The sequence below is a fragment of the Globicephala melas genome, chromosome 2 (assembly GCF_963455315.2).
Source record: "Globicephala melas chromosome 2, mGloMel1.2, whole genome shotgun sequence".
NCBI lineage: Eukaryota > Metazoa > Chordata > Mammalia > Artiodactyla > Delphinidae > Globicephala > Globicephala melas.
Window position 1 is genome coordinate 61,343,333 of NC_083315.2, and position 11,116 is coordinate 61,354,448.

The window sequence follows — 11,116 nt, forward strand, 5'->3', positions numbered from 1 at the left end:
TTGAGAAATGAAGGAACTTAATAATAATGAATCCCCCCCTCCACCACCCATGTATGTGTTCAGGGCCCAGAGCACTTTCTTAGCCAGTTTAATTTCTTGAACAACCCTGAGAAGTGGGGGCAGATGTCTAGCTTTGTTTTAGTTGAGGAGACGCTGAGGTGTGGAGGGAGGTGAGGACAGGTGTTAGCCATCTCTGAGACTAGGTGGTCCCATGTCACTCAGCCTCCCCATCCCCCCAGAGTTGGGGAGCTGGTGGCATTCTGGTCAACCAAGACTTTGCAAGGTTAGTGGGCCCAAGGTCATAGAGCTGTTGTGTTCACCTAAGCAGCTGCTTTAGAGGCAGAAGTGGGATCTTCCTTGGAGCCACAGCTGGGGCACTGGTACTCAGGAGCTGCCTGCCCTGCCTGGTCTCTAGTGCCCACCCCTCCTTATACAGAAATGTGTCCGCTAAGCTGGGCAATGGCATGCTGACAGCCCTGGGGCTGGTTTCTGGGCCCCAGTGGGGCTAGGCTGCCAGGCGCACAGCTCTGTCTACAGTATTACACTGTGCACCAGGCTTACAGAGGTGAGATGCCGGAGAGTCCCGCCTGGCCCTGGGTCCAGCTTGCTGTGTGGATCTGGCCACATCACTTGGCCACTTTGGGTTTGAGTTGTTTTATTTACAAAACGGAGCTACTGAAAACCACCGTTCCCGCCCTGGGCCAATCTAATAATTTGCAGGCAGCCCTGGGTTCAAATCTGCCCCTTCTGCTGCCATCATGACCAAGGGCAAGTCCGTTTACTTCTCTGAGCCTGGGTGTAAAAGCGTTAACAACATTTTCAGCAAAGGGTTGTCGTGAGTTTGAATGAGATGATGACTGGGACCGTGTGCCCGCCCCCTCAGGTTGGGTGTTACTGTCTCTCTGTTGCCGGGGACACAGGGGTGATGGGACAGCTAGAGCTGCCATCCTCCAGGAAACTTTCCAAGGTCTGTTTCATCCTTTCAGCTCGTACATCCAGAGTCATGCTACTAAGGGGGCCACAGGTGGGCGCAACCCAGGGGGTGATACACAGTAGTATTCATCTTTGGTTTCTCCAGACCAAGACCCAGGCTAAGCCTATATTTCAGAAGGGGAAACTGAGGTCTCAAGTATAGAATATCCTGCCACCAGCTACGGGGCTGTTGCTAAAAGACCACTAGACAGGGGTTGAACTATCTAGGGTCTGTTTCTTTGGGTCTCAGGTTCCCCCATCTGAAATGGGCTTAAACTAGGTCTGTGGCATTTGACAAGTCTTCAGGTTTGGCCCAAAGCCCCTCTCCAGGAAGGCTCTCTACCTGGGAATAATATGGAGGGACCAGAACTAGGGGTGGGGGCACCTCCAGAGTCTCCCAGGCCAGAGGCAAGGCTAGAACTTCCAGAGACCTCTCTCTAGACTTCTTTCCATCTCTGTCCCCTCCCCATCCTGTCACCATGGTGACCCCTGCTGAAACCAGACCAAGAGGCAGCTTGGGGAGGAGGGAGGTGGGGCAGGGATGCTGGGATGTACGCATCCTTGGCCCTGCCCAGCCACACCTCAGCCTCTTGCTCAGAGCCACAGGAGTGGAGATACACGGGTGGCCATGGTTGCTGTACCTTATTAAACTGTACAGGAGAGCATTACTACTCATACATGTTAACTAATCATAAGGATTAATTATTAATAACTTATCAATAATGGTTTGCAATTTGTTGAATACTTCCATACCCGGTACTAAGCACTTTATATGTATAATTTAATCCTTTTGACAACCCACTCAAGGTAAGAAATTTTATCGCCATTTCCCAGATGAGGAAACATGATCAGAGAGGTTCAGGAACTTTCTCAAGGTCACACAACTAGGAATTGGGTAGGAGTTGGGCCTGGGATCAAGGTCTGTGTGAACTTGGAGCCTACGTGTCTGTACTGCCCCCCCGCAGTTCCATGGCTGCTTTGGCAGAACCCGCTGCCCCTGGGGGGGTCCTGAGAGTCTAGTGACAGATTTAGGGAAACACCATGTCCCTGGTGTGACCGCAGACCATAGTACCCCGAGGAGCCTCTGGTGGGCTGGCTCTTCTTCATGTTGTCCTCACAGCCCAGGTGAGCTGCCCGTTTCCAGGCTGTGTGGGGCTCTACGTGCCCTCCCTTCACGTGTCCGGCCTGGGTGGCTGGACTCCCCATGGGAGCCCACCCCCGTATCTGCACGGATCCCAGGTGGAGTCCCTCTGGAGCCCCACAGCCTGCAGGCTGCTTCTCCCAGGGCGAGCCTGACGCCTTCCCACCCTCGCCACGGCCGGGACCTGCACCGAGCTGGGCGCGCTGCCCAGTGTGTGCAGAGCATCAGGGCCTGCAAGCAGCTGCGGGGTCTGCCCAGGAGCGGGCAGGCTCCCAGCTAATTGGGCCAATCTCTCCCCTCTGCCCGCAGATCTTCCACATGACCTACGACCTGGCCAGCGCCGTGGTGCGCATCGTGAACCTCATTGGCATGATGCTCCTGCTCTGCCACTGGGACGGCTGCCTGCAGTTCCTGGTGCCCATGCTGCAGGACTTCCCCGACGACTGCTGGGTGTCCATCAACAACATGGTGGTGAGTGCCCAGCCCTCGGCCCTCCCTCCAGGTGCGGGGGGAGGGGACCGACGAGGTGCAGATGGGCAGAGCAGGTCACGTAGGGCCTCGGCGGAGCCCTTGGCTCTGTGCTGCTGCCTCTGCTGCCTTACAGCCTCCACTGAAGACGGGAGCCTCGCTCTTTGGCGCTGGTTGCACCCAGGGAGACTAAGACCAGGGCTTCCTCAGATTGTATCAGGTGTGGGAATACCAGACTGGTGGCTCCTGCCCTCCTATCTCTGCTCCCCGAGGCTGACCAACCATTAAAAGCCAGCAGAGTCCTAGGAAGGAGAAACCAGTGAGGGGCACTGTGGGCAGCCCACATGGACTCCCAGATCACACGTGGCTGCCGCTTTCTGCTCCAGCAGCAGAGCTGGGCTGTCCCTCTGCACCCTCCTCCTGCCCCACCCCACAAGCACACAGCCCCGTCCTAGGTGGGGTCCTGAGCAGGGAAGGCAGGTTCGAAGGAGCCTGATCCCCTCCCTCCCCCTCCACCCTGTGGGTGGGTGAGAGGAGCCGTGGGGCAGGGTTCCCCAGCCTCCTGTGAACAGGGCATGCTCCAGGCAGGGTGGCGGGTCCCCTGGGCCTATGGGCCTTTCTCTGGCTCTGCGAACCCCTGCGTCCTCCTCTCACTCCCAGTCAGTTTGGTGTGGTCTCTAGGCAAACGCTCAGGGCCCCAGGGGAGGAAAAACTGGCTTTGAAAGAGGTGAAAGAGACCCTGAGGCATCTTTCAGCATCAAACAGGCCTTTGCAAAACAGCCTTTTGATGAGCTAAGTGTAAATGAATCGGCCACGTGGATTGAATTTCCCGGTCCCCAGAGGCTCAGCAGTAAGCCAGAGCCCTGGCTGGAGGCAGCTGGGGGCTGCCTGGGGACAGGGAGCCCAGGCCCCCTCTATCCCTGGAGATCATTGACCTCCCACCCTCTGGAATGAGAGCCCCTAGACCAGCTCAGCTGTGTCCAGGATGGTCTGAGTGAGCTTGAACTTGGCACGCAGCGCCTGTGCCTTCCTCCAGGTGCTGGGAACAACCTGGTGATTGCGGAAGTGCTTAGGGTTCTGGGCAGGGGTTCTGGGCGTGCAGTAGGGTGGCTTTCCACATTCATGCTAACGCATCTGCCTCTTGAGCAGACAGCACTGGGGAGGTGGGTTTATCCGGTGGCCCCTTCATTTGGGGCAGTTTCCGCTGTGGGAGGGTGACAGGCCCACACATGCATTAAATTCAGGAGATGGCCCTTCCGAGCGCAGTGTTCCCACACTGAGCCTTCCTGGAGACACCGACTGGCTTTGGAGACAAAAATAGCCAGGAGCCTCGCTCCCTCTCTCCCTCCTCCGCCCCCAGCACTGTGTGTGTTTCAGGCCATCCACCTCTGGGGTGGGGGAGGGTAACGAGTGGCCACAGCCCTGGATGGACGCAGGCCGGGTTCACACAGGAGGCGACTTAGCTCGGCAGCTCTCTAACTCTGCTCACCCAAAACGAGGGCAGCGTTTTCGGCTCCGTCTGCCCGAGCTTGTCCCCCCAGGGGAAGCATATCTGGTTTTATAATTGAGGTCAGTGGGGAAATGGGCTTCACTTGGCGGTAGTTCGGTGCGGGGGATGGAGCTGCTTCGGTGAGCTCAGGACAGCGGGGTGGCCCAGCCTGGAGCCCTGGCTGCCGGGGAGGCTCCAGGCTGCCCCCGGGCTGAGAGGTCCGGGGCTGTGGAGGCGGTGGGGTGTTAGGCGGGTGCCCATCCCTTCGCTGGGGCTTCTGGTCTGAGCCCTGCCCCTCCACTGCCAGAGAAAGGCCTAAGTGAGGGATCCACTTGGTCACCACGGGCCGCTAGTGTGGGCCTCCCTGCCCCTCACCCGAGGCTTTCAGCCAACAGCAAGGTTGTAAGCCCAGGCCTCAGCCACTGGGAAAGTGAGGTGGAGGGGTGAGAGGTAGCAGGGACTTTTCTAGCTCTTCTTGAGAAGGGCCTGCCCTCCCCTTGGCCCAGGCCCCTCCCCCCCTCCCCCAACCTGTCCACCTTTGCGTCTGTCCACAGAACAACTCCTGGGGAAGGCAGTACTCCTACGCGCTCTTCAAGGCCATGAGCCACATGCTGTGCATCGGGTACGGCCGGCAGGCCCCGGTGGGCATGTCGGACGTCTGGCTCACCATGCTCAGCATGATCGTGGGCGCCACCTGCTACGCCATGTTCATCGGCCACGCCACCGCCCTCATCCAGTCTCTGGACTCCTCCCGGCGCCAGTACCAGGAGAAGGTAGGCTGGAACGCTCAGGAGAACCTGCCCGTCGCTCCTTCCCATGGGGAGCACCGGCTGCCAGCCACCGGGCCCCAGAGGGTCCAGGCCCCCTGTGACGGGGGCCCCCGTATGGGTGACAGATGGGGGCAAACCCCTCCTAGGTGAGAACTTCTTCAGCCCCCCAGCCTTAAACCTCTAAATGTCTTTTTATTTGTACCCCGTTTTCCTCCTGCCGAAATTGGGGGCTTGTCCCTCCTGACTGAGGGCCCCTTTCCCTCCTGACCTCCCCACCCCGTGCCCACTCTCCCCTCCAGCCTCCTCCTCTCTGAGGGCCTTCCCATCAGCATTGAAACTTGCTCCATCTCTCCCTTTTTAAAAACGTCTGTCCCTCCACCATTGACGGGCTTTGCCTCCTATCTTTTCTGCTGTCTGCCTCTTTTTCATGGACAAATTCCTAAAACCAACCGACCAACCAAAACACTCGCATTGTTTACGGCTGCTGAATCCACTTTCTTCTCTCAGCCCACTGAGTCTGAGGTTCCCTCTACCCTCCGTGTTGCTGAAGCCAGTGGGTCCTCTGGGGTCCTTGTCTTGCTTGGCCTCTGACAGTTATGACTCCCTGCTTGGCTTCACACTTGTTTCCATGACCACGCACTCTCCGTTCTCTTCCCTGCTCTCCTTGGCTGGCTCGTCTTCTCAGTCATCCCACATTGGGCCCCTGGTGGCGTGGGCCCAGCTCTCTGCTTCTCTCTCCCCCATCTTCCTAGGGGCTGCTCTTTTCCCACCTCACCCTCACCCCACGCTCTGTGTCCATCTCAGCGCAGTGGGACCCAAATAGTATAGTCAGCCCCCACCTCTTTGGAGCGCTAGTAGGTGAAAATAGACTCCCCTGTTTCTGATTGTTCCTGGGGTACAGGGACTTCCCTTACATCTCAGTGTGGGGAACATCTGTTCTTGCCTAATTGTGCCTCCTGTCCCAGCCATGCTTCTGAAGATCCCCGCTCTCCACCCACAATCCAGGGATGGCTGGAGCAGCATCCACCCATCACCCCCGGGGTGAGCAGGAGCATTTCTTATTTGGTGAAGCCCTGGGCACTTAGGTTCACAAATCTCTTGTGCCCAAACCTCTTTTTAAGGCCCCTGCTCTACCCAGCCCCTCTCCTGGGCTGGAGTTGCTCTTCAACAAAAGACAGCCTCCGCCGAGGCCATGTTTGGATACATGCCCCACCTGATGGGTCAGGCCTCCTGGCTTCAGCCTCCAGTCCCTCTAACCCACTGCAGCCCATTCTGCTGCCTCTGCCAGTTCGTTACAACTGATGGGAAACAGCTCCTTCTAGAGTCTGTGGGTGAGGCCTCTCTGGTCCACAGTGTAACACAGAAGAGACCGACGTTTAGAGGAAACTCGATCGACCTCCTGGTCAGTGGGTCTCCTGTATCTGGGAGTTGGACAGTCCCTGTTGTCGGCCGGCCATCTTCACAGTATTGAACATGGTGAGGAGTGGACACTCTGATGGCGCCCCTCCTCCACTCCAAGCGTCTGGGAGTCAGGGCCACACCCACACCGAGGACCTTAATCTCACAGGTCGGCCGTAAAGGCCCACAGGGTCTGTGCCAGCTCTGGTCACCGGCAGCCGAGACAGGGTGGTGCGAGCTGGGGCAGTGGGGCCGGCTGGCTAGGGGGTAACGCCCTCTCCCTCTCTCCTGGGACTCAGTACAAGCAGGTGGAGCAGTACATGTCGTTCCACAAGCTCCCGCCCGACACCCGGCAGCGCATCCATGACTACTACGAGCACCGCTACCAGGGCAAGATGTTCGACGAGGAGAGCATCCTGGGCGAGCTGAGCGAGCCGCTGCGGGAGGTGAGCTTTGTGGCTGCCGGCCCGGGAGGGGGTCCAGGCCTCCCTGCTGGGCGGCTCCCCTCACCTCCACCTCCCTTTCTCAATCCACCCTGTCTGGGGAGCAGGAGATCATCAACTTTAACTGCCGAAAGCTGGTGGCCTCCATGCCGCTGTTTGCCAACGCGGACCCCAACTTTGTGACCTCCATGCTGACCAAGCTGCGCTTCGAGGTCTTCCAGCCGGGGGACTACATCATCCGCGAAGGCACCATCGGCAAGAAGATGTACTTCATCCAGCACGGGGTGGTCAGCGTGCTCACCAAGGGCAACAAGGAGACCAAGCTGGCGGATGGCTCCTACTTTGGAGGTGAGACAGCCAAGGGGCCCTGGGGGGACGGGGCAATGGCTGGAGAGACACCGAGGATGACATCACAGACCCTCACGCCACTGCCTGGAGGCGGGTGTCCGTGAGCCCAGGGCATGGGTGGTCCCAGAGACGAGAAAGACAGTCTGGTACCCATTTGGTTGGGGGCTGGCATCCCCGATGCGGTCACGGCCTAGGGGTGGGGCCTTGTGAGCCTGTCCAGCTTCTGTCCCAGACAGCGGGGCCCCAGGTCAGGGTGGGGTGGGGGATCCTTTGAAGTCTGCCGGGGACCCCCCCACCACAACCCCCTCCCCCCCGTGACTCCTGCCGTCCTGGCAGAGATCTGCCTGCTGACGCGGGGCCGGCGCACAGCCAGCGTGAGGGCTGACACCTACTGCCGCCTCTACTCGCTGAGCGTGGACAACTTCAACGAGGTCCTGGAGGAGTACCCCATGATGCGGCGGGCCTTCGAGACGGTGGCGCTGGACCGCCTGGACCGCATCGGTGAGGCGGCCCGGAGGGAGGGTGGATTCCCCCCGCTGCACAGGCCCGGCGGGCTCCCCTCTCCTCCCACCCTACCCTGAGCTCCTGCTCTTGTTCTGTGGCCCAGGCAAGAAGAACTCCATCCTCCTCCACAAAGTCCAGCACGACCTCAACTCAGGCGTCTTCAACTACCAGGAGAACGAGATCATCCAGCAGATCGTGCAGCACGACCGGGAGATGGCGCACTGCGCCCACCGCGTCCAGGCCGCCGCCTCTGCCACTCCGACCCCCACGCCCGTCATCTGGACCCCGCTGATCCAGGCGCCGCTGCAGGCCGCCGCCGCCACCACTTCCGTGGCCATCGCGCTCACCCACCACCCGCGCCTGCCCGCCGCCATCTTCCGGCCTCCCCCGGGGCCTGGGCTGGGCGGCCTCGGGGCGGGGCAGACGCCCCGGCACCTGAAGCGGCTGCAGTCCCTGATCCCGTCGGCGCTGGGTTCCGCCTCGCCCGCCAGCAGCCCGTCGCAGGTGGACACGCCGTCTTCCTCCTCCTTCCACATCCAACAGCTGGCTGGATTCTCTGCACCCGCCGGACTGAGCCCGCTCTTGCCCTCGTCCAGCTCTTCCCCGCCGCCTGGGGTGGGCAGCTCCTCCTCGGCACCCACGCCGTCCGCTGCGGCGGCCGTCGCCGCCGCCACAGCCGGGTTCGGCCACTTCCACAAGGCGCTGGGAGGCTCCCTGTCCTCCTCGGACTCTCCCCTGCTCACCCCGCTGCAGCCGGGCGCCCGCTCCCCACAGGCCAACCAGCCGGCGCCCCCGCTGCCCGGGGCCCGGGGCGGCCTGGGACTGGCGGAGCACTTCCTGCCTCCCCCAGCCTCGGCCAGGTCCCCGTCGTCCAGCCCCGGGCAGCTGGGCCAGCCTCCCGGGGAGCTGTCCCCGGGTCTGGCCGCCGGCCCACCAAGTACGCCAGAGACACCCCCGCGGCAGCCTGAGCGGCTGTCCTTTGCGGCAGGGGCCTCAGGGGGGGCCTCTCCTGTAGCCTTTACCCCCCGAGGAGGTCTCAGCCCCCCTGGCCACAGCCCAGGCCCTCCAAGAACTTTCCCAAGTGCCCCTCCCCGGGCATCTGGCTCCCACGGTTCCTTGCTCCTGCCTCCGGCATCCAGCCCCCCCCCACCCCAAGTCCCCCAGCGCCGGGGCACCCCGCCCCTCACCCCGGGCCGCCTCACCCAGGACCTCAAGCTCATCTCAGCCTCTCAGCCGGCCCTACCCCAGGACGGGGCACAGACTCTCCGCAGAGCCTCCCCGCACTCCTCTGGGGAGTCCGTGGCTGCCTTCCCACTCTTGCCCAGAGGCGGGGGCGGCAGCGGGGGCAGCGGGGGCCTCGGTCTCCCCGGGAGGCCCTATGGTGCCGTCCCTGGCCAGCACGTCACTCTGCCTCGGAAGACATCCTCAGGTTCTTTGCCACCCCCTATTTCTTTATTTGGGGCAAGAGCCACCTCTTCTGGGGGTCCCCCTCTGACTGCTGCTCCCCAGAGGGAACCTGGGGCCAGGTCTGAGCCAGTGCGCTCCAAACTGCCCTCCAATCTATGAGCTGCGTTCCCTCCCTCCCTCCCTCCTTCTCTCCTCTTTTTTTCTCCTTTCTTTCTTCAGGTTTAACTGTGATTAGGAGATATACCAATAACAATAATAATTATCATTAAAAAACCCACACCAGAAAAACAAAAGAGCAGAAAATAACCAGGTATTCTTAGAGCTATAGAATTTTGGTCACTTGCTTTTATAGACTATTTTAATACTCAGCACTAGAGGGAGGGGGGAGGGGAGCAGGCAGGGCCCAAATGCAAAAGTGAGAGGAAGGCAGGTGGGTTCTCTGGGGCTTGGCAAGGGTGGGGGTGACCCATGTTTGGGATACCTAGAGCAGACATGTCATTGTATTCATTTTAGGGCAATAGCCACCACCAGGCCCTTAGCTGTGAACCTAGAGCCCCACTCTGCTAGGGGTCATCCCATTCCTCCAGGAAGGGCTGCCCTTGGGTTTGTTCCTGGGGAGCCTCAGTTGCCTGAGTCCTTGGGACAAACGGGCCAGGGCCCTGAGAGTCTTGCATTTTTTCTACCGCAAACTTAGCAAGATATGTATATGAATATGTATATGTATATATATGTAAGATGTGTATATGTATAGTTATGTAGTGCTCTGTAGAGCCATGTAGATAGCCACTCACACGTGTGCACATGTGTGTGCAATCTAGTTTAACCCCATGTTGCCAGGACACCCAGGTCACCTTACATCCAGCAACCTGCCTTGGCCCGCAGGCTGGGCACCACAGGGCCTGGGGGAAGTATTCTCTCCAGTCCTCAGGGAAGAGGACCCCCCCCCCCGGGCTTCTCAGCAGGCCCCCTCTCTCCCCGTCTCTGGTCTCAAATCCAGTCCCAGCCCGACCTCTTACGTGGAAGCAGAAGACTCCAAGGCTGTGCCTCTCCTTTCCTGTAGGGCCTCAAGCACATTCCCATCACCTCTGTGGCCCTCAGTTTTCTCATCTGTACAGGGGGAGGTGAGGGAAGCTTCTATTTATTGAGTCTGCTCTGTGCCAAGCACTGGTTTAGCACTTTACACACATTAACTTCTTCAATTTTACAAAGGCCAGGAGGTGTAGTTACTTTGATTCTTCCCATTTCACAGATAAGGAAACCAAGTTTTGGTAATTATTCCAGAATCGCATAACTACAAGTGGCAGAGCTGGGACTGATCTGAGATTGTAATCCAGGCCTACCTGAGGCCAAAGCCGATGTTCCTGTCATTAGAAAATTGTGTTGAGAGGGGCTGAATTCAACAGACCAGAGTTTAGAGGTAATCAGACCTGAGTTCGAATCCCGGACCTGCCACTTCTTAGCTGTGTGACCTTGGGCAAGTTATCTGAGCTTTCTGTTACCCCATTTGTAAAATGGGAATACTTATGGTACCACCTCACAAGGACCTATGAGGACCAGATAAGAAAAGTAGTACGTGTGAAATGCCCAGCCCAGCGCCTTGCACATATCATAGTAGGTGCTCAGTAAATCATGTTTCTTCTGCCCCCTCCTCACGTGCCCAGCGCATTGCCCCAGCGAGCTATGGTGAGAGCCTGGGGAGCTTTGGCTGCGGGCTCCAGGGCTTATGATCTCAGGACACAGGAGGTGGCTGCAACTTTCTAAGGGCCTAAGGAAGATGTGTGGCCAGTGGTGGGCTTGAGCCAGGCCTCCAGGTGTGGGAAGAGTTAGAGGGAGGGAAGGAAGGAAGGAGGGAGGGGGGGTGTAGGATGGAGTGCACAGTGGGGACATGACTGAGGTGGATGTGGAGTTGTGGAGTCAGGGGCTTTGGGAGGGGATCCAGAGGCTGGATGGTCAGAGGGAAGGCCTTAGATGACAGGCTAAGGGGACTGACCTTGATTCCGAAGGCAACTAGGAGCCAGAAGCAGGTCCAGGGCGGGGGCCATTGTGAAAGCAGCTCAGACACCTGCCAGAGACAAGGCCAGTGGTCTGCCCACTGCCTGAAGAGCGGGAGGAGGTTAGGCTGCCAAGACCTGATTAATGAGGAGGGCTGGTACTGCCTTGTCCATCTAGAACCCTC

General features: G+C 59.3%; 1 protein-coding gene across 1 annotated transcript in view; it reads left to right on the top strand.

Annotated features, from left to right (window-relative positions):
- The window catches only part of HCN4 (hyperpolarization activated cyclic nucleotide gated potassium channel 4), a 42,942-nt gene extending 32,187 nt beyond the window's left edge, over positions 1–10,755 (top strand). The window contains exons 3-8 of the mRNA XM_030875301.2: positions 2,423–2,584; positions 4,625–4,843; positions 6,538–6,684; positions 6,789–7,029; positions 7,366–7,530; positions 7,637–10,755. Of these exons, the coding sequence (XP_030731161.1) occupies positions 2,423–2,584; positions 4,625–4,843; positions 6,538–6,684; positions 6,789–7,029; positions 7,366–7,530; positions 7,637–9,099 (2,397 nt within the window). The 3' untranslated portion in view covers positions 9,100–10,755. The remainder of the gene's footprint in view (positions 1–2,422; positions 2,585–4,624; positions 4,844–6,537; positions 6,685–6,788; positions 7,030–7,365; positions 7,531–7,636) is intronic.
- The last annotated feature ends 361 nt before the right edge of the window (positions 10,756–11,116 follow it).